Source organism: Eretmochelys imbricata, chromosome 3 (genome assembly GCF_965152235.1).
Source record: "Eretmochelys imbricata isolate rEreImb1 chromosome 3, rEreImb1.hap1, whole genome shotgun sequence".
Classification (NCBI taxonomy): Eukaryota; Metazoa; Chordata; order Testudines; family Cheloniidae; genus Eretmochelys; species Eretmochelys imbricata.
This window is the reverse complement of record NC_135574.1, coordinates 119,000,899-119,023,277: the sequence shown is the minus strand read 5'-3', so window position 1 is coordinate 119,023,277 and position 22,379 is coordinate 119,000,899. Positions and strand designations below refer to the sequence as shown.

General features: G+C 41.4%; 1 protein-coding gene across 8 annotated transcripts in view; it reads right to left on the bottom strand.

Annotated features, from left to right (window-relative positions):
- The window catches only part of ARID1B (AT-rich interaction domain 1B), a 403,429-nt gene that overhangs the window by 17,424 nt on the left and 363,626 nt on the right, over nucleotides 1–22,379 (bottom strand). For 7 of the 8 annotated variants that reach the window (XM_077813245.1, XM_077813247.1, XM_077813249.1 and 4 more), the window contains 4 exons: nucleotides 19,046–19,255; nucleotides 15,239–15,443; nucleotides 2,483–2,621; nucleotides 855–1,027 (listed from right to left, as the gene is read on the bottom strand). In XM_077813245.1, the coding sequence (XP_077669371.1) occupies nucleotides 855–1,027; nucleotides 2,483–2,621; nucleotides 15,239–15,443; nucleotides 19,046–19,255 (727 nt within the window). Of the gene's footprint in view, nucleotides 1–854; nucleotides 1,028–2,482; nucleotides 2,622–15,238; nucleotides 15,444–17,937; nucleotides 17,977–19,045; nucleotides 19,256–22,379 lie in introns of all 8 variants that reach the window. The other variant, XM_077813244.1, reaches the window with a different exon arrangement.

Below are 22,379 nucleotides of genomic sequence, written 5' to 3'. Positions count from 1 at the left end.
TCATCTGCTCTTCTCTTTTCTGCTCTTACGAACTCTGAACTGCTTCCTACCCTCTCCCTTTCCTATACACAAACATGTAGGAGAATAGCTCAAATTATTCTTTCCTAAGATACTTTAAAATTCACAGAAAGACCCTGAGTGAAGTGCACCCTGGGACTGAGTTAGCTTTAGTGTTATTCTCATTTTTAACTTTCTAAAACACTAATCTTTGAATTACGTGGCATCTTTCACCACAAGATCTCAAAATGCCTAACAAACCTTAATTAATTATACCTTGCAACACTTCTGTGTGCTACACAGTTAAGTATACCTATTTTAGAGATGCATAACCTGAGGCAAAGAGGTTAGGAGATTTGCTTAAGACTGCACAGTGAATTTGCAGTTGACCCATGATAACACCTACGAGTTCTGACTCCCAGTTTCCTACTCTAACAATTAGAAATGCTACCCCAAGTTGTAATATAGTTTACTATATTCAAAAATGCTACTAGAACATTAAAAAACCCCAGCCCCAACTAATTTAACTTGCTGATCCTTAATAGTATAGTCCAGTCACAAACTGTACAGTGTAGTATTCCTGAACAACCATTTTGGGATCCCGTTGAAGCCTGAAGCCTACACTTATATAATTTAACTTTGAGAGGCGGAAAAATGACTAGAGAAGACTGAGGTGTGGTTACACTTCCTTTATTGCCATGGAGATACGATGTTGCTGATGGCAAGGATAGGAGGATATGCAAAGAGACAGGGAGAGCATGCAAAAAGAGCCACACCAAGCACACATTGACAAATCAAAATACATTGCTTGGATGAAACTAGGGAAGAACACACTGAGACTGCCACTTAGTAGGTACCTTTTCTTATCCCACCAAAAGGGTCCTTATTCGGTTCATAGGGCATCCTTCCCATCATATCTGGCATGTTCATCCCCTGCTGGTATGGTGCATTTGGCGTCATGGAGTTTCGCTTCGGGAATGCGGAATCACTTACATCAGAAAAGGGATCGTGCACACTAACAGCACTGTTTCTAAATGGACAGACAAAATGGAGGCATTAATGTCATAGGAACACATGCGGGAAATTGTGATACCAGACCAGACTATGGTCCTTCTAGTGCAGTATCCAGTCTTTGCTAGTAGCCAGCGCCAGATGCTTCAGAGAAAGGCATAAGAAATGCCATAATAGACAATTATGGAATAACCTGCCCACAGGAAAAGTTTCTTCCTACCCCTGCTTTTTCCTTAAGCATGAGGGATTTTTTTATCCAACCTAATGTAAATGTGCATATTGCCATTAGTCACATGAAAGTCCTCACCTTTTTGGAATCCAGATCAACTGTTTGCTTCAATACTCTGAGGCAATAAGTTTCACATGTTAATTATGTATTGTGTCAAAAAGGTATTTCCTTTATCAGTTTTAAATAGAATTATCTTTCAAGTTCACTCAATGTCCCCTTGTTCTCATATTATGAGGAAGAACAAACAGCAGCACTTGATTTACCGTCTCAATACCATTCAATATTATGGAGCGGCTGTAACCTTTGTGGCTTCAGCTAGCTTTATTATAAGCCCTTATAAACATGGCTTGAAAAACTGAGTTGCTCTGAGAACTGCCACATTTATTCTGAAGGCAAAGGAAAATGTTTTTACAAATAGGAAAAAAATTAATCAAACTGTTTGAATGAGAGGTAATTAAAAAAGGTTTGCTACTACCCCTTCTATCTCTCCACCTAGTCAGATCTCTTTGAAGACTTGTGCACCAATTACAACTGAAGTCAAGAGACTATAATTAAGCAAAGTTGTGAATGATTTTGTTGTGGATAGTCTGGATCTCAATCCTGCTCCCACTGATGCTGCTGAGAGTTTTTTGTCATAGACTTTAGTGGCAGAAGGATAAGGCACTGTGTGTGCACAAGGACATTGCCCTTGGCTGGCTGACTGCTGCTTAATAAAACCACAAGGGTCCTTCTCTATAGACCAGAACGGTCCTCCTGCAGTTACTAGTTAGTTGATAACTAACAGAACTCTCCCTTTAGCTCAGGGGCAGGAGACTGTATGTTTAGAGGTGAAGGACCAGGGTTTTAGTCCTTGCTCTGCGCACGTACATAGTTTATGATGGAAAGGACCATTATAAAGATGATCATGAGCCCACTTTCAACTCCGAAAAATCTCCATGTTCTCAAATTTTAAGGTTATCATTGACAACTGAAGCATTGACGATCAACTCAGGAATTCTGTTTTTTCCAAATGTACATTATTAGGGGAATAGAAGGCAGAGCACTGATAACCATAGTTGCTGCAACCTGTTGCAGAGCAAGATGTTATGATGCAAAATGACCATGCAAAGATGCCCTTGAAAAGAACAAACAAACAAAAACCCTAAATGCTGCTTTTCTTTATACAAGCAACACCCTGATGGCACACTGTTCTACTCTACGTACCAAGGGTAAGAAAGGTGAAATGAAGCACTGAGTTTTCAATACCTGCCGCCCTGCATGGGCGTCATCTGTCCATGAGGTGTTGATGCTGGTGTTGGAGGCTTCAGGTCGCCTGGCACTTCTGTCATGGAATTACTACCAGTAGACTGAGGAGTCTGTGGACCTTGTAGGGAACCAGAATTAGCTGGCAGATTTAAAATAAAGACATATTAGATATATCAAGCAATGTACTAGGGAAGCAGCAATCATCAAGGAGAAGAGAGTTATTTTAAAATGAGTCTGCTACTCTGCTTACACACTATGCATTTCAGTATGTCAGCCTTCCTGAGCATCCCCTGAGATTGGTATATTCAGTGTTGTACTATCCCCCATCTTATCTAGAACTATGAATTTAGTCCACTGCCTAAAGCAACATTAATGGAAATCATCTAGGCAAAGGACCTTTAATTTAAATAATAGGTCAGAGACGCAAAGTTAATTGTCTGTAGTTTACATCAGTGTAACTGGTACCCTGTTCATAAAATGACATAACTTCATCAAATAATCAGTACCACAATACAAATATTTATACAGCAACTTTCACCCTGAAAGATTACTTTACTAACTCAAACTGATATATAAATACTACAACAGGATAATTTCATCTACCACTGAAATGCATCTTAGAGGTGAAACGTGGCAGCCAGTTAACAGTGCACAGCAATCTTATACAACCTATAAGATAGGATGAGAGGAATACTCTATGGAAAGAATACTGTATTCTTTGTTAAATATAGAGGGAACTTTAGTTAAGAATAAAGCAGTTACCAAAAATAGAGTTTGAACAGGACACTGTGGTTAATACCTCATATCTTGTGAAATAGCAAAGGAAAGTTTAACAAGTGGTTAGGACCTTGGTTTTACACATCATTCAAACATGACCACTGAGAGTCGAATATACTTCAATATACTTCAGCTCTTGAAGAAATGACATAGGTAAAGCAATCTGCGAAGTACAGTATGAAAGGACATTGAAGTTCTTTGCTTCCATCCTGCACTTTCATAGCTGGTATTCTGCAGATGTCTTCCTCTGGCCCCACTGAACCATTTATTTCAAGGAAAAGGTATGTCCATGCTTAGTGTGTGTCTGTCTAGATTAGGTAACTCTGCAAGGCCACCCATTTCATCTGCAGCTACACTTATACTGAGTTCTCAATGAGGGATGGAGAGCATTTGCACCCCAGCACGCTTTCACCTTGTTAAGTGGCTACATCCTTACTATAATTACAAGGAGAGAGAGAGAATTCTGTGAAGAGTTCTATTCCAATGAGAATGAGCAGTTATATATGGCCCACTTAACTGAATATATTATACAAAGCTGGTGATGGAATACATTCACAGTGTACCTTTTAAGTAAACCTACAGATACCCTTTTAACTTTAATACCAGGTGAACATATTCACTGCATGAGATATTAGAATATTTTCCCAACTAATTTAGTTTTAGAAATCTGGTAGATGAAACTATACAAATCCATGTATGAGCTTTGGATCTGATTTGCCATGCCCCCCATTATCAAGACCCCTACTGACTTCAGTGGGAGTACCACCTGAGGAGGGCTTGCAGGATCAAATCCTTTAATGTAATTGCTGTAAACAAAGATTCACCAGAAGGAAAAACAGAGCTCTAGAATATTTAGAAAGAAAATCTTAACTTAGCCTTAACTTGGCATTTCCTGGTTTTTTCACCTAGATGGTTACAATCTGTCATGTAAACTCTTTCTAGAGCCTGGCTTGTCTACATGTGCTCAATGACTAAATGACAAAAATGTGTACACCACTGTTAGGAGGAAAAATCCAGAAGGAGGCAGCAAGGGTTAATCTGTTCTGATTTCTGGAAAGGGACAGTGGGTCAGAGTTGGCCCCAAATCCTAGGAATCACATCATCTTGATGGATGCAGCTCACGCCTTGCTTCGGTTTGCTTCATTCACATCTGTACTGAATCTTGCCAATATCTGGAAATAATTCCTGCTCCTGAAACATCAGGACCTTTGCACAGCTTGTTTCATTAGTCCTAATGGTGCCATCTTTGGTCCTCAACTTTCCCAACTGTATTTGATTTATGCCCATATAGTAATGAAGTTCTAAGAGCTTTTAAAAATCACTGAGCCCATTAATAGATGAAGAAAACCAAAACACAAATACAACACAAACTCATGTGCAATGAACATTACATTTGACTTGGAACTTTGGGTACATCCATGCTGCAAAAAACCCCCACCAACCCTTGTGGCAGCAAGTCTCAGAGCCTGGGTTGCACTATGAGGCTAAAAAGAGCAATGTAGATGTTACTGCTCAGGCTGGAGTGCAGGCTCTGGCACCCGGTGAGGGGGGAAGGTCTCAGAGCCTAGGCTCCAGCCTGTGCCTGAACCTTTACATTGCTATTTTTAGCCCTGTAGCATGAGCCCCTCGAGCCTGAGTCAGTTGACCTGGGCTTTGAGACTCACTGCTGCGGGTTTTGGTTTTTTTTGCAGTGTAGACATACCCTTTGGGTGCTACGGCAATACACATTTAAATAACAATACTAATGAAAGTCACCATGTGCATACACAACAAACCCTTTGACTACATGAAAGAAGTCGAGTGATTCAGCTGTTACACCGCCCCTCCTCCCCCCCATACATCTCAAGGTATCCACTGACACCAGGCAAATTCTACATCACTTCCCTGAAAAGTGCAAAAACCTGAAACCATTTCTGAGTTAAGTTATACAGATTGTAGAGTCAATATACTAGAACCAGGTAAGCATCCTAGCATAGCCCAATGCTATTTACTATAAAATACAATATTGCCTCACCACTATATTTCAAGCTTCTCTCACGATGGGCCATTAAGTGCCAATTAAATCTTCCCCTAACTCACCTCAGGCAAGAAGAACTTAATTCAGATCTAAAAAATAAAGCTGACAGCAGTTAAAATATATTTGCAGTATTTATGGGTTGCATAAATACACCATATTTTTATTATAAAATAATAATACTCTGTTTTATAGTATTTCCTTATATAAACATGTCTGACTCAAAAAATCAGAACGCAAAATGAGATACCCAGCTGAGAACTTGAAAGCCAAATTTCTACCTGCTGACTGTTTTTAAAAAATGAATGGTAACAAACAGCTGAAAAATGTGTTGTGCAATAGAAATGCCAATACCAGCACAGTGAATGCAAGCTTCCCGAAACTACTTTGTCAGTGTGCCTCAACTTTGACCTGGCAGAAGCATTTCTAGAGATGTGAGAGCATTACAATGTCTGTGCCTATAAGGTTGTGGAGTGCCTACAAGGACATAAGTGTGTGAGATGTGGATCCTGTCCACTAGGAAATGGACAGAGAACAACAAGTAGGCCACTGAAAAGTTAATCTATGGTTTTTAAAGAGTGTTAATGTACAAAACACATTCTTCATGGCAGAAAAATCTAAGCTCCTCACTCAAAACAATGGTTATTATAGATAGGGCAGACTGAATTGCCTATTATTAAGATTGCCCGACACTTCTCTTTATTATAAGACCCTGTTTGCCAAACTTTAACCATTTGGACTGAAATTTTCCAGACCAGGTATTTGCTTCAGGATGAATTTTTTATTTGGAAAGTTTCAGTCAAAATGGTTTAGTTGTTTCTGGGAATAAAGCTCAGGGAAAACACATGGTTTTACGCATTTAAAAAAATCTGGCAAGTATTCTTACAGAAGCTTTAGTGTACTCATGCTTTGGAGCATGGACTTTAAATCTGGTGTGAGGCGGTCTTTGTGTCAGTGGTGTGTCTTTTTCCGCCTTTGTGAAAGTCCTTTGTGAAAGCCTTTGAAAAAATCAGTTTGCAAATGCTCACTAGTGACTTGCTAGACCACAGCTTAACTCCCCCAAGTTGCTGACTACACTGAGCATGCTCCAGTCTAGGGCTGGGCAGGACTTTCCCTGAAATTTCTGTTCCCGGTTGCTCTGGGCTGTGCTGGATCTGGGTCTGGGCTTGGAACAAACAGCAGAAAGTCCATCTCTTCTGTGCTCTCAGTGCTCTGCCTGCTGGGCCCAGGCCGATGGGGAAGTTGTCTGAACTGAATGAAGAAAGGAAAAGACCTAGACCAGGAAGGATGCAGGGGTAGTAGACTGGGACAAGGAGCCTGGGAGGGGGAGGACTGGGAACCAGCAGGTCAGGGGACTGGGTTTGTCTAAGGGATTATGGGGGGAGACCGGAGCTAACTGGGACTGGGAACCATTGGGGGGGAGAAAAGTTGTGTGTGTGGGGTAGACATATGATGAGGAGGGTGTGAGAGAATAGCTAGGACTGGCTGGGCAAAGAGAATGGGAAGAGGAGCTGGATGTCGGGGGACACTGAGACTGGATGAGAAGCCTGGGGAGGGAGACTGGGACTGGCAGCTAGCAGGAATAAGGAATGTGGAAGTGACTGGACATCAGAGGAAAGGAGATGAGAGACAGACTGGATGTGGAACTGGGAGAGGCGAAACTGGGACTGCTGGGCAAGGAGACTGGAACTAATGATGGGGTGAGTGAGACTGGCATGGGGAGTTTAAAGGGTGGACTGGCTGGGCAACGCCGAGACTAGGATGAGAAGCCTGAGGTGAAAATACTGAGACTGTCCGAATAAGAAGAATGGAACTGGGACAAGGAGCCAACAGTAGGGAAGAGACAGGACAGGAACAGGGGCAGAGGGAATGCGGCAGAAAGGGTCAAGGCAGAAGAGTCTGTGCCCGCTACAGCACATTCCTCTCCAGAGACTGAAATGGAGCCGAGATTCCTGAGTCTCATCATTCCTCTGCTGTTGGCAAATATCTGTGAAACCAACTGGCAAAACAACTCATCACCCTCTAGTGCTGGTCCACATAGAGGATGACAACCTACTATTGCTATCAGTTATTCCATTAGCTCAAGAGGTCTGTTATATGGATCTAAAGGTTTCAACTGCTGATGAACCACATGGGTGTCAATAGGACATCACATGATGGAACTTGCACTCAGAAATTACAAAATGCCAGAATTAAGGTTGTCTATGCTACTTAATTGGCCCCTGTGCGTATGCATTATGATACAGTCTTTAATTACATGATCACATACAATTTTTCCACAAGACCCCTGCCTCATTTAGTGCACAGCACTGACATACTCTGGGGATGAATCAGCATTGTGTAGTGAAGGAGACTGTTGTCTGTAGGACCCTTGCCTCATTTACGGTAGAAGTTGGAAGGTATGAGGCAGGGGATTACAGGAAGAGAAAGAACTTTCTCACGCTTAAGGCAATTGAATGCTGTTCTGGGAACTGGATACTATCCTTGTCTGTATTACACAGTTCCCATGTGATACTAGGCAAGTCACTTAAACCAAACTTTTCATAGGTGGTCACTCACGGTGTTTTTCATTTACTTGATATGAGACCCTGTGGTCTGATTTGCAGAAGTGCTGAGGACTCATGATTGCAACTGCAGTCAATGGGAGCTGTGCTTTGAATATATTAAGTACTATACAATGCTAAATACTCTGAAAAATCAAGGTCCTAGGTGTCTCAAATTAGGCTCCTCAGATTAGTGGATACTTTTGACCATGATCTCAATTCCTCCCTGTAAAATGGGATAATAACCCCTCAGAACACAGGGGTTTTGTGAAGACAAATTAATTAACGCTTGTGAAATACTCAGATATTATACTGATGAATAACATAGAAAAGCCTATGAGGAAATTAATAATTTTGTATTCAGAGCAGTAAACAAGGCCTTAGGCTACACAATGAACAAAATACTGAACTGGAGGAGAAAACAAAATATTGAATAGCTGCTCACTAAGTGATCAATGTCCTTTCTGCGCACTGAATGAGGAATTGGTCCTTTGGAAAAAAACAGTATGATCATGTAATTAAAAGACTGTCCCATAATGCATACGCACAAGGGGTCTGAGCTAAGGCTGCACAGGCAAGCTTAACTCTGGCATTTCCTAACTTTTGGCTGCTTGACTTTGCCATCACAATAATGTTTTCTGAACATAGCTTTTGTGTATTTTATATAAATACCGTGTACACACACAGGTTATTTATTATTTATACTGAGTACTGTCCAACATGTAGTAATACTTTTCCAGTTAGAAATCATGAAACTAAACCCTTTTGTCTGTGTGTCAAAGCTGCTACCTGCTCCTCCTTCAAATCTCTCCTTACATCCCACTTTTGTTTAGATTTTCAATGCTACGTTGTGTTCTGACACTGTTTATATCCATCCTTGAAGCTTATCTTTTTGTTTCTACTGTAACTGTTTAAGTTGACTGTAAACTTCTTAAAACAGGGACCCTGTCTTGTTACTTTGTCAAGTTCTACATAAGCACTCAGTACTATAAAACAACAACAACAGAGAATTAAAAAGAAGGAAACAGACAATTATTTGAAGTGTTTAAGCTGTGCAACAAGACCATACAGCAATGGCCAAAAAAATACTCCTCTGTGTCTAGTCAACTCGTGTAATATGTGATTTTTCAACATACAAAAAGCCTGAGCAGCACCTGCCTTATAGGTGCCACCGCAGACTTTAAAAAATTGAAAGAAAATTGTCTGAATGCAACGTCTTAAAAGCCTCCTATATGGACCAATTTGATGCTAGCTGCTTCCTTAAAAGGCCTGAAATGCTAGGGAGTGTGATTTCAGGAAAGACCCTTTATTTACAATAGTTCAAATGTGCAGTTAATAAAAACAGAAAAAAAAATTCTTCCTCTTGCCAGAATTATTTTTCCTTCGGGGGAAAAAAAAAAAAAAAAGAATGCAACCTCTTGAAACTCCATTACTAGGAGGCCTGACATGCTCTCTAGGATATCCCTACCTTTTGCCAGAAGCTACAAATGTATACGCTAAAGTAAACAATGGAAAGGTTACTGAAGGTTAAGTACATTCACATACTTCAGACTGAACAGCCAGACGCCATGCTGGGAAGATAATTTACACAGCACGAACCCAGTGCCCTAATTCTGACTAGGGTGGGGGTGGGGAGGGGAGAGTTAGTCAGATATGCCACAGGTCTACAGTGAACAGAGGTCAGTGAGAGGGCACCTTTATTTATAACCCAGACCCTTTTCTCATTTATCTTCCACTGGGGATTCCCCGGTTGGCTACATGACAGGTTTTGTGACATCACCTGTCAGCTAATAATAGAAATTCAGTCAGCCACCTGCCAGTAAAGATGGATGGGTTTTTGGTTACAAACTTACTAATTGAATGACTGGATTTTTCCCCCCCTCCACCCCAAGTCTTGTCTCTGCTGCCAAGGAAACACAGAGAACAGGCTGTTGGATCTCTGTGTTACAACAGGAGCACAAACTTTCACAGGTTTGCTATCATATGATCTCAGAGACACCATCAAGACCAAAGTCTTGTCTGGATTTTATTCAGGAGTTCCCCCAATCTATTGCTGAGTACTGCCCAACGTTCACCAGGTGCTATGACAGGAAGGTATGGTCCCACATATATGTTTATATATTCTGCTAAGAATTATTATTAGCAATATTTTCCAATTAGAAATGATGAAATGGAATCCTTTTCTCTGTGTGTCAAAGCTGCTACCTGCTCCCCCTTCAAGTCTCCTTACATCCCACTTTTGTTTAGATTTTCAATGCTATGTTGTTTTCTGACATACATCCATGAGCTAACCCACAACCAATTCTGAGCCAGTACAATAATGAGTAATAAACCCCAAATACACAGGCTAACAGTGGCCATAACTTCCAGATGCATGTGTACCCAATTGATCTGTTTATTGTGGCTAACAGAATTTCTTTTCTGACCAATGAAAGAATCTATAGTGTCAGAGTGGAAAACAGATCATATATGTTGGAAGCTTTTTGCGATTTGCCTCCTGGTAACCATTAGCGTTTTACCATAATGGCCAACTTGTATTTTCAATTTAGAATTTTCCACAACATTCATATATATTTTGGTTAAGAATATCAAAACACGAACGAGCTTATGGCTGTATGGAACACTCTGTATTCTTCACAAGAATCTTCAAAAAGCATTAGCATCCTGGATAGAACACTTATGAGGATCTTGCTATTCCGTAGTGCTTGTTTGTCTGCAAGAAGCAGCTCCATGACATGTTCAAGGCCATCTCTTCTCATATGATTTCTGAGCGGACTGGAGAATTTCTGACAGTAGCATACATTCAACTCATGCTTTAAAATGGACAATTAAAACAAAAACAACAGTAAGTTGGTTGAGGTGTAGCTGACTCTGGCCTCCATTGAACAAGGCCCACTGACCTACTGCTTTGCTGAACTAGTCCAACTCTTCCTTTGGAGTTGTTGGGATATACCTTGAATTGTCACAGGCAGCAAAGACAGCTAAATTCTACCTTCAGTTACCACCCATCCTCACTGAAGTCAAAGGGGTTACAAGAAATGTAAGTGATGGTAGAATTTTGATCCCCCAACCTCCTTATGTAAACCATTGGGCTATGTACCAAAGAACACTCTTCAGCCACAGGATTTCAGTCCCTTTACTTCAGGGCTTTGGTTTTATTTCTTCAAAACAAAACTGTTTGATACAAGTTCAATATACCAGTCACATGCTTTCTCCCGACCCAGGGTCTTCTGCAGGAGCCTATCTACTCCCTGAAACTCTTACATTCCTTCTTAGCCTGCTCCCTGCAGGATTCCACTCCACAGGATATCTACCAGGGAGTAGCATATGAACTCTGAACTAACTCCAGCAAGGAACTAAGGGGCTACAATGCAGAACATTGCAAAGCATAACTCCTAGGCTCTCTGCTGCCTAATCAGAGTCCTCAGCCCCAAGGTAGGTGCCCAGGCTCTGCATAAAATACATGGGGCAAGTTAGGCACCTAAGAAAGGGAGCCTCAGAAGCCAGCACGCTGAGTGGGGAGCCACCTAAGCTACCCGGGAATGAAATGCAGAAGAAAAGGGCAGGGCTTGGGGCTCAAATTCACAAAAGTACCTTGGCACCTAACTCGCAGCGATCTAGGCCTTAGGTGCCTGACTGACAGCCCAAGGAGGTGCCTGTCTATGCTGGAGTTAGATGCCTAAGGCAGATCTGCCCTTTCTGAAGAAGAGAGAGAGAGAGACTGACTCTATAGCCCCAGGTCAGTCCTTTCTCGGGGGAAGGGGAGGAAAAAAAAGAGAGAGAGAGAGAGAGAGAGAGAGAGAGAGTTTGACTTTGACTTTATAGCCCAGTGGTTAAGGGCACTCATCGGGGAGATGTGACACACAGGTTCAAGTCCAGCCTCCAAAATATATATTTAATTATTTATACACAATGAAACAGTTCCAACAGGAGAAAAGAGAGAGACCCCACTCAGAATACTCAACAGCCCAGTGGTTAGAGCACTCACATGGGAGACCTATGTTCAAATTCCTGTTCCAAATCAGGCAGACCAGCAATTTGATCCTGCATCTTGCACATCCCAGGGAAGTGCTCCCTAACCACTGGGCTACTGGGTACTCTGAGGACAGACTGACATGCACATGCGTGAAAAACTGCTTGCCCCCGGTTGTCTTTTGTGCAATTCCTGATCCAGTAGACATGCTCAGAGATATGCTTACTGGCTTGGGTCCTGCGAGTGAATGACTCATTTGAGAATCCTGCTGGGGCTTAGGCATGAGTGAAGGCACAAAGCAGCTTGTTAGCTGTGGGGTAGCCATAGACTTTAGGTGGCTTGGCACTTGCCCACTGGAGGCACCTAAATGTTGGAGTTCGGCGCCTAGGTACCTTTGTGCATCTAGCCCTCAGTTCCTCCCCTGACCCAGAGACTCTGGTAGGATCCTTTCTACTGTCTGAAACCTCTTCCTAGCAACCGAGCTACTTGCTGGTTTTCACGGAGACCATGTGATCGTCAAGCTATCACCTGAACCTTAGCCTCACAGAATCAGCTGTGAAACAGGTGATTTGTCACAGGAGGGGGTTACACCCAATTCCCTTTAGGGCAATTCTTCCTCATGTATTGATTTAGGCATCAATATTGCAACTGGTTCTGTGCAGTTGAAGAAGCAGGGTTCAAAAAGGCTGCTATGTCCAGCACAGGGGTGTCCTGCACAGAACCAATCTCATGATGTCTTAATGTTTAAAAGCAAGAACCTTTTAGTCTACTGCTTCCTGTTCCAGTGGGCTCCTGCTCTATTTGCAAGCCAAAGATGGATGGATTACCTAAAGTTCATCTATAATCCTATTGCTTTTGTGCAGTTAAAACATTAATGTTGCCATAAACTGAAGAAAAAGAAAAAAAGAGCTGTTAAGAGAACAGGCCCTGTACTTTCTGCAGCATCTATACCTCAGCGGGATTTCATGTATTAAAGCTGATACACACTGGGAAAGCCTTTTTCCACACAGAAGTGCAGCCCATTCAGTGACACAAGTTCTTTTCCACCAAACAAAATAAACCTTGAGATCTTTGCTTGAGTCCTCCCCTCTTCTGGTCCCTATGTCCAGCTGTGTTTTTATTTTGGAAAAATAGTTTCAGTTCTGCTCCCAGACATAGCTTGTTTGAACTGAATGTAATGTTGTGATAAATTCAAACTTGGACTTTGCAGTTTCCATTTACAGTTTCAAGGTGCACATGGACCTGCAGGGCAGCCCATGACATTTCTCTGCTTTTGTTCAAGGTCTGGATATTTAAATCAAGATTCTTTAACTCAAAATTCAGACAGTTTTATGATGATTGTTCCTGGACCACTAACCAAAATTACTGAATGGCAACATTGTAAGGGAGTTGGGGAGAGGAAGAGGGAAGCGAAATATTTATTTAGTTTTGCTGCTTAATTAAAAAAAAAATTTCCTTTTCCTCCTCCCTAATGAGTCTAATGGTCTCAGCTCCATTTACTGGTCCTTGCTGTAGGTGATGCAGCCAAATTCAACAGCTTTCAATTTCGAATAAGAGTGCGTGTGTTGACTAATCTAAACTCCTCTAGGGAGTCAAATACTCTGACTGCTGCTCTTGTTTATGGAGTCATAGAGTCATAGAATATCAGAGTTCGAAGGGACCTCAGGAGGTCATCTAGTCCAACCCCCTGCTCAAAGCAGGGCCAATCCCCAGTTTTTGCCCCAGATCCTTAAATGGCCCCCTCAAGGATTGAACTCACAACCCTGGGTTTAGCAGGCCAATGCTCAAACCACTGAGCTATCCAATACGTGGGCCTTTCCCCCGCCTAAACTTGTTTTTCAGAGTAACATACTTGCTTGATACAGTAAATACCTATTGCTGGGGTACATGATAACCTTAAGTATTTGTAAGGTATAAACATTTAGGGTGCTTAAAGGGGTGAACTTAGTGGTGATGGAAGGTAAATTTAAACTGAATATCAGGAAAAAATTCATAATACTGAATTCTATTAGACTATGGAAGCAGTTTAAACAGAAAGCAGTTTAAACCCTATCACTGGAGACATTTACAATACTGGACAAAGCACCACAGAGCTCATCAGAAGGAATAACCCTACCTGGCAACTGAATGTAACTGCATGACTTAATAGGTCTTTTCTATTTCTAATATCTATGACAGAGGGTCACAAACTAAGGGGGCAGCTGGCTGGTTTCCTGGCTCTTCTCCTTATTTCCAGCTGCTAAAAGAAATCAAGTTATATTAAATACTTTCCTAATTTCACATTTCCATGTAAGCAACTGTTGTCACTTTCACAGGGATGATACTATGTTGCTAATGGGAGGAGGTGGCCTGTGTAACAGTGAATGCTTCCCATTCCACACCAGGAAAGAGTCTGAGAATTCCATTTTTCTGATTCACACTTACAAAAGTCTTTGCCCTTCTGTGATTTCATGCAGACAGAAAATAGTGCATACCAATTAAAAGTCCTCTTTTCCTCTTCTGCCTGAAGCCAAGAAGTTAAATACTCCAAAAGGCAACAATACCTACTATTTATTCTTTCACATGTAAACATGTTACTCCTCTAGATTTCTCTAGCTTGAATGTCAATCATGATTGTCATCTTATGAGTCTTGAGTTGAATGCAGGCAGAAAAAACCAAATCTCATTCTCCTAACTACTTTAAGCACGATACTGTACATGAAGATTCATTAACCAAAATCAACCATTTGGACTGCAGTGCCCTTCTACAGCTGACAATAGGATGCAGGCTGCTAGCACTCTATCTAATACACAGGATTAGCAACAATGGCAGAGGAAAGTGACATATTCTAAACTACAAAGCTTGATATTGTACTATGGGTGTTCTCTAGTCTCTCAACTCTCTCCATTTGCCAGTATTTCAAATAAACAGTAGCGGAGCAGCAGGCTGAGTTCCATTTATTGGACCAAAAGCTGCCATTCTTACTCACACTGAGTAGTTCTTTTACCTGCCAGCAGGCCCATTGAAACTCAGCTCCAGATTTCCAATAGTTGAAGTGTGGGTGGGAGAATCCAGCCCTTCCTTCATTTGTTTATTTAGTCCCAGGTATCTGATGTCATACAGAGAGCGAATGCAAGGGATGGAAAATCCCTGTAGAACACTGCTCTTATTATTCGTTTCCATTTAACAGTTTGATCGTCAGAATGCTTGTATTTTTCAGACAGAGAAAAAGAAATGCTTAAAGATGTGTGGGCATATACACATCTCTAGCCTACCCCTTAGAGTTAACTTTCATGCTGTCTTGGAGCCAGTTCAGAACACAAATAGGATTCCCAAGGAGTATTTATTTAGCTAGCTTATCTAAGGTTAGCAAGGGATGCTTCTAAAATGTTTGCTGGGACAGGAGATTTGAGATGCAGGATGTAGTCTAATGAATTATTGTATAAGAGGCTGCAGTTCTTCTACTTACCGGGAGATGGCGGCTGAATCTTAGGTTGTTTCTTAGTATCTCCAGTGCTGAAGACCTCTGGAGGGGGCTCCTCCCCTCGTTCAATCTTACACTCAAAGGCAAACAGGTACTGAATATACTGTTTTTTCAGGGAGCTGGCTGCGCTGCTTGAAGTGCCAACATTCAGGTTGGTTGCCAACTCGCGCCACTTCTTGTTTTTATTAACCTACCAAAATAAATGGCAGAAGTATTGGTTTGCAGCAAAGCAGCTTGTTTAAAGCCAAGAGGAAAAAAAGCACTTAATGTCTTGGTTTACTTTTTTTATTTGCCTCTTTTAACTAATGCTCATTACTCCCCCCATTCAGTAATGCACTGACAGCGTTTACAGTTATAAACCCATTAAGGAACCTGCTGATAGCTACATAAAAAGCTTGTTGAGAGTCTTCTGCATGGTGCATCTTTTAAATGCCTTGCACTCTTCCAAGGCTTGTGCTATTCAGTTAGCTATTTATCTCCATTCAAATGCACACTCACTGACTCTCTCTCTGACACACACACACCCCTATTCTAATTAAAAAAGCAGCTTCTAAAAACTAATTTAAAAAGCAATAACAATGTTATTCTGCAGTTTAAGTGTTTCAGCACTGATATGAAAAACGTTTGCTCCAGAACAGCCAACAGCTGTCAGATAGTTTAGCCTGTAATTTCTGGTTCAAATCCTTTCACTTTAAGGCTTCTTGTGGGATTGATCAATGATCCCATTGCAACAGGAGATGCAGAGTCAAGTGAGGCCCCTTCTTATTAATTAAGACAGACTTCAAACACACTGGGACAGTGCAGTAATGTTCTGTATTATAGTTCTGCTGGCACAAGCATGCCATTGGTGTGAGCCTTGTTTTGCTGTGTATGCCAGAGTATTGAAAGGGACTGTTCAAAATACGTTCTTAAATTGAGGCACACTGGATTTACCACACCAGATCAGACCATTGGTCCAGCAATGCCTCTAGTAATGACCAGTATTTTTCCTTTAAACAAAGGTGAAAATGCCCCAGTGTGCATCAGGCTAGATGTGCAGTGCTGGGTGTGATCCTATCAGGTGCTGAACACCACTGAAGTACATGGAAGTTGAAAGTGCTCAGTGTCTCTTAAGATTATATCCCGTGGGGGGTAGGGGGGAGCTTACTTCTTGAATGCTATGATCAGTTTACATCCTGAAGCATGAGATTTTATCATCCTATCTTAGCTTAAATAGCTACAAAGTTTATTACTGGTCATATCTGTTGCCAACCTTATATGCCAGCCAAAAAGATATTTATATAGTTTTTATCTTTGTGTTCAATAGCCCCTTCACAGCTGCCAGACAGGACGGTTCTCTTGGCAAAAGAGTTAATAACATGCAGACTGGCATGGTCGAGTGAAGAGCTTTATTTTCCCTGTGTATTCCAGGTACATCTGGCAGCAACCCAGGGGTCAAAGAGAAAGTGATTTTCATAAACTGGCACTTTTGAGACCTAAAACTCCAATCACACCGCCCTTTTTTGCCCATTTACTTAGCACTACGTGGTATACAATGAACACACTGCGTAATGCACGCAGAAGTACTCAATGCCTAAATGTCCAGTATATTGGCATATAAAACAAGGCTGCCAACAGCAGGTCTACCCATGGATTTGGAAGAGAGAAGCAAAGCGCTATTTGGTGTACCTTGAAATGCAATACTTCAGGAGAATAAATGCGCACCATCGCTGCACATCTACATCCTGTCACTCACTGGGCAGAGATCATGAAACGTGGAGAGCAGTGGTAGGGGGAACTATGCTTTTCAGGTGGGCACCATCCAACTATATTTAAATAAATCTCATTAGACGAACACATGCATTTCTCTGTAGCCCTAACTAGAGAATACATGTTAACAGGCCCACAGCGAACTATCAACCTTTGTAGCCTACAAACCTACAAATCAAGTTACTTTCAAAATTGTGTCTGAGTCGGACAGCATCTCCTCACCGGTGATATATGTTGGTCCATACTGGAAAGTAAGCTTGGGCCCCAAAATGTGTTTTTTAAAAAAATAAATAAGAAATTAACCTTGTTGTCAACATGCAGGCCTTTTTAGGATTTCAAATTTCAACTCCCACTTGCCTCATATTTAATGGTTTAATATTAACCAATTGTGTAGAAGCATTTGAGCTTCTTTAGACACTGAGACAAATGCTATAGCCAGTCTTAAAAAGAGGCTGCAGAGTGTTATGACCAATAACAAAGTTTGCAAGCTAAGGGAAACTCCGGGGCACACATCAGCTGGGCATTGCAAAACTCAAGATCGAATCCCACCTTTGGACAGCATTTAACAAGTGGCAAGGTGCAATACATTTGATCTTTCTACCTTCCTCTGCGGCGCCAGTTAGCATCACTGGACTTGAAAGACCATGATCTAATTCAATATGCTACATCATGCTACATACAGTACTACTGTTAAAATCAGCAGTAATCACTGCTGGAAGTGGGTTTCCAGAACTGGCTAGGTGGGAGGGTTACCAGGGGCTCACTTTCCATGGGCCCAATTCAATTTAACATACTTCTGTTTTCAGATTGTATGTTTTAGTGTAGAGATCTCATGTGTATTTTAGTTACATCTAACTAATAATTTAGGGCCTGATCCAGCAAAGTGTTGATCACCCTCAATTCCCCTTAATTCAGTTCGAGTTGTGAGCTCTCACCATCTCACAGGAAGCATTCAGCACACAGCAGGCCTGGGCCTTAGGTGGAGGGGGAAAAACATACTACATAAGAAAGAGACAGCAAGGCAAAAAGAAGGTTTTGAATCCCAAATCCAATAATGCTACTACTTAATATTTAGCATCTACTCTAGTGCTTTACCCTTTCAAAGTGCTCCACAAACATTAAAGGATCAACCCGGCTCTAAAGACACGAATGGGATTGAACTTAAATAAGTTAATGTTCACAGCACCTGTGTGAGTCAGGCAACTATTACTAACCCCAAGTCGCACGTGGGAAAAGGAACCTCACATTCTCTCACCTGTGACATCACAGGCCTCATATTTATTCTTGGTGGGAAAGACAAGGTTCAATGCAGCAAACTGTATCTCTGACTTCTACGTCTTTTTTATTTGCAGCCCCTTCCACAGTCTACCTTCCTGTCTTTAGGTTAGGTTTCCCCATTATTTATTATTATTGTATTTATATAGATTTAGACAGTGCCAAACATGTGGTAGGTATTTTCCAAACAGAGGAAAACACAAGTCCCTTCCCGGCTGAGTGTACAATCTAAACACACAGAGGGAAGAATGGTTTGGGACAGACATTGCTTGCACATTAAATACTCCTGCCACTTCCTAAGAGATTTGAACTGACTTTTCCTAGAGGCATTTTCCTGTCTGAGATGGATGGATTTCAGGCTCTCTCTTTTCTTCCATCTCTAGAATAGCTGTTTTCCATCACCTGTTTTGATCTTCTTCCATGTTTCTAACCCTTCTCTTTAATCCAATGGCCTTCTCTTCTAATTCTCTCTTAGCACTACTAGAGTCCCCTTGATCAGACAGCAGCCTAAGCTCCCTTGACACTCGGCAATTTAGAGCCACACTGTGCACTATGAGAGCACTTGTGCAGCCCAAAATGAACCTCAGGACTTGTTTACATAAACACTGAGTTCATGGCAAGCTGGAGTGTAAATCTACCACAAACCGAGTGCCTGTGTGGACCTTGCCTTCATCCCTGGGCCCACGCCACTTCCCGCACCTTCATCCACCTTCATTCCCGCGCCTTCATCCCATGCCACTTCCCACGCCTTCATGCACTTCTGCTCACCTGTGCTAAACCTCCGATCTCTTTGACACAGACATAAAGCCTGAACAGGTCCAGTGGCTTCTTGCCTACAGCTGGCAGACTGGCCACAGGCGTGCCCCTTTCTTCCATGAAGGTGAGGTATCGATCCACCCACATCTTGCGCTCTGGCTCACTTCCCAGCTCATAGACTTTTGTGATCTTTTCTCCAGTTGTGGTGGAGGAACTTGATTTCTAGAGCACAAAATGAAAAAAAATAGAGTTGGGGGAAGGGTGGGAAGGGAAAGGAAAAGAAAGTAAGATACTCACAACATTGAAGAAGAGAAGATGTCAAACAAACTAAAGCTGTCACACAACAGTCAGGAATGAAGGCTACTAGTTCTGGCACAAACAGTACATTCTGTCCATATACTGCAAGTTACATGATTTTAAATAAAGGGCCCAAACTCCCCATTTTCATTATTTTCTTATGTTTCTTTCATTGATCTGAGCTTTGGATCCCAGAAGGCAAGTTTCTGATGATGCCTCAAGTCATTTAAAAAATAATATCTAGTTTTTATATAGTGCTTTTCATCCGCAGATCTCAAAGCGCTTTACAATTTTAAATTAAGCTACATTAAAATCAGCCTCTTCTGAACAACTTGTAATAATACAAAGAACACCCTGAAAGAAAGAAAGCACTAAAATGCTCCATCAGAAGAGGAATTCTGAAGAAACAGCTTAGAGCAGAAGCTAGGACGACCAACCTTCTTTGGGAGCAGGGTTGGAATTGGGCAGGGGTAGGTGATTATGTCTTACCTACTCTTCCCCTCATGGTTGGCTAAAAAAAAACAAACCGCAGAAGAGGGAACCAACTGTCATTTTCTCATACCAGCCAATTTGAGTACTGGTCATGAGTAACCACTCTCTTCACTTGCAAACGTGAAAGAGAACCACAGAGTATAGCCATCACATGTATTCAGCGTGTGCACAAAGAGCATACATAGCACACTGATGAAAATTAGGGCTATAAACAGAAGCAGAGCCCCTTCCAAGTAGCTGGGCCAGTCAATGGGAAAATCCACAAAAGTGGAGGGTGGGAGGAAAATTAGTTCTCCCTCTGTTGAGTAGTAGGAATGGAACCATTATGTGGTTACTCCTCTAATTTGACCTCATCCCCCTCCCCTTGTAAGGAAGGAGAGGGAGAGGAAACAGCTGGTAGATCTGTGTAGAAGTGCATCCACCAGCCTGCCCTGGACCCGTTCACCACACCTTTGCTATGCAAGCAGAGACCCTTGTGTGCTGGGCTCTGTGACTCACAGGGATTGCACCCCACTCATGTGTAGCTCTCTCAGTAGTGTCCCCCTTCCACACAGGATAAGTGCTCTGGGTTCTGCTGCAAGAGGGCCCTCTGCCCCTACAGAAGAGGGGAGATGATTTGCCCCCTAGTGAACTTGGTGTTATTCAGAATTAGACATGATCAGGACATTTGAACACAAAGGTATGTGGGAAGGAGATATTCACATGACATCATGGAGAAGGAAATGTATTCTGTATATATAACATATCAGAGGTGTGGCCCCGGCTGAGGTAAACATTCCACCTATCCTTGTCCACCCACTGCCCTTCCCCTTCTTAACTTTTCTCTATTTTTTTTTTTTGCCTTGTAGGGTAAAATATTTTAAAATAAGCAAAAAAAATTTTTGGACTGATCAGCTCTAAACAAAATTCCCAAATGTACTTTGGGATGAGTACAGAACGAGCTCCCTGTTGATCACAGGGTTCTGAACGGGGCTTGGCACTATGGCACGATGCAACATGTAATGTGGCGACACGCAGCTTCCAATAACTTTAGTCTGTTGATTACTGTGGTGTTCAGAAAGCCAACGGCAGCTCACATAAAGCATTGCCACCAATCACCTTGTACACTTTGGTCTGGAAAATCTGAAGAGCTCCAAATCTCACTCTGGTCTCTGCCTGAAACTTGACAATGTTGGGGAAGAGCCAGGAGGGAAGAGAATCAGAGCCAAGAGGATGTGACCCTGCAGTTCCATTGTTGTTGTTATGTCCAGTGAATGGATATTAATTTTAATTAAATAAATAGCCTCCTGAAAAGCTCCCCATTTTGCTAACTGAATTTCTAATTTCTTCAGTTGTAATCCTCCCTACTGATATGTATGTAATATTATCTTTCACATTTTGAAATTAGGAGGTGCAATATTGAATTCAGTGAACCAAATTCAGCTGTGCTGCAACTCTCCTGGAAGTCAATGGAGCCAAGGCTGAATGTGGTTTACCGGTTTTAAATGGAGGGAGGTGTGTGCACTGGCATAAGCCCCGTGGATTAGGCTGTGAAAGGACAAATTTAATGATTCTGTATGTGGTTGTGATATCAGTTCTGTAACTGAAATTGCTTCATCCCACGCATTTAGGAGCATTTTGCTTTTAAACAGTATTTAAGCAGTAATCTTTTTACTTCAAAGATTATTAAAATGGAAAGGAAAATTAAAAAAAGAGGATGGACAGTAAGTGGACAAGTCATAATCCTAAATACTTTATTCTCAAATAGGAACCTAGGGATGAGCATATAACACTGAATAGCAGAGCAGAGTGGAGCTACAGTGCTACCCACTTAAGTGAAGAACAAAATGATTCTACCTTTTACCAGCATTAATTTCACAGTCTCACATTTGTGATGTCACAGACATCATTATCTATATTCTAGGCGGGAACTACAAGATTTTATATAGCAAATTTTATCTCCACTTACATCTAATGTAGGAGGTAATAAACTAGTTTCTATTACGCTTTTATACAAGTTCACCAGTAGAAGAATTTTCAGGCTTAAAATTCAAATGAAAAGTTTTACACTGTAAAATTCTTCTTCTTTTAAACCAGTATCACTGCAAAATGGCAACTGGTTTACAGTCTTTCATACTGGGCTTATATTATCTCTATAGTATATCCCACCAAAACATATCAAATTATGTTGCTCTTCTGTAACATGGCAGCAGACTCCAAAATGACAGTATAATCTGAAAACTTTTGAAAGTTTGCAGAAGGTAAGAAGTGCTTCTCACTCTGTAATTTTCTTTTAAAACAAAACATTAATCTTAGAAGAATGCACTGGGGGAAAACAACACCCTTTTCCCAAAGTAAATGTTTTTTTTTCTCTTCTGAACTTTGTGCAAAATGACAGATTTTACACAAGCTTGTTCACACACTAACACAAACTGCAGTCCTGTATGGCCAGATTCAGCCTAGAGCAGGTAAGTTTTAAACCTTAGAAAATAGGGATTTATTACAGCATAACTACTGACTAACTTAATTAAAATGGGAGCACCAAGCAATATTGGAATAATAACAATTATCCTACATT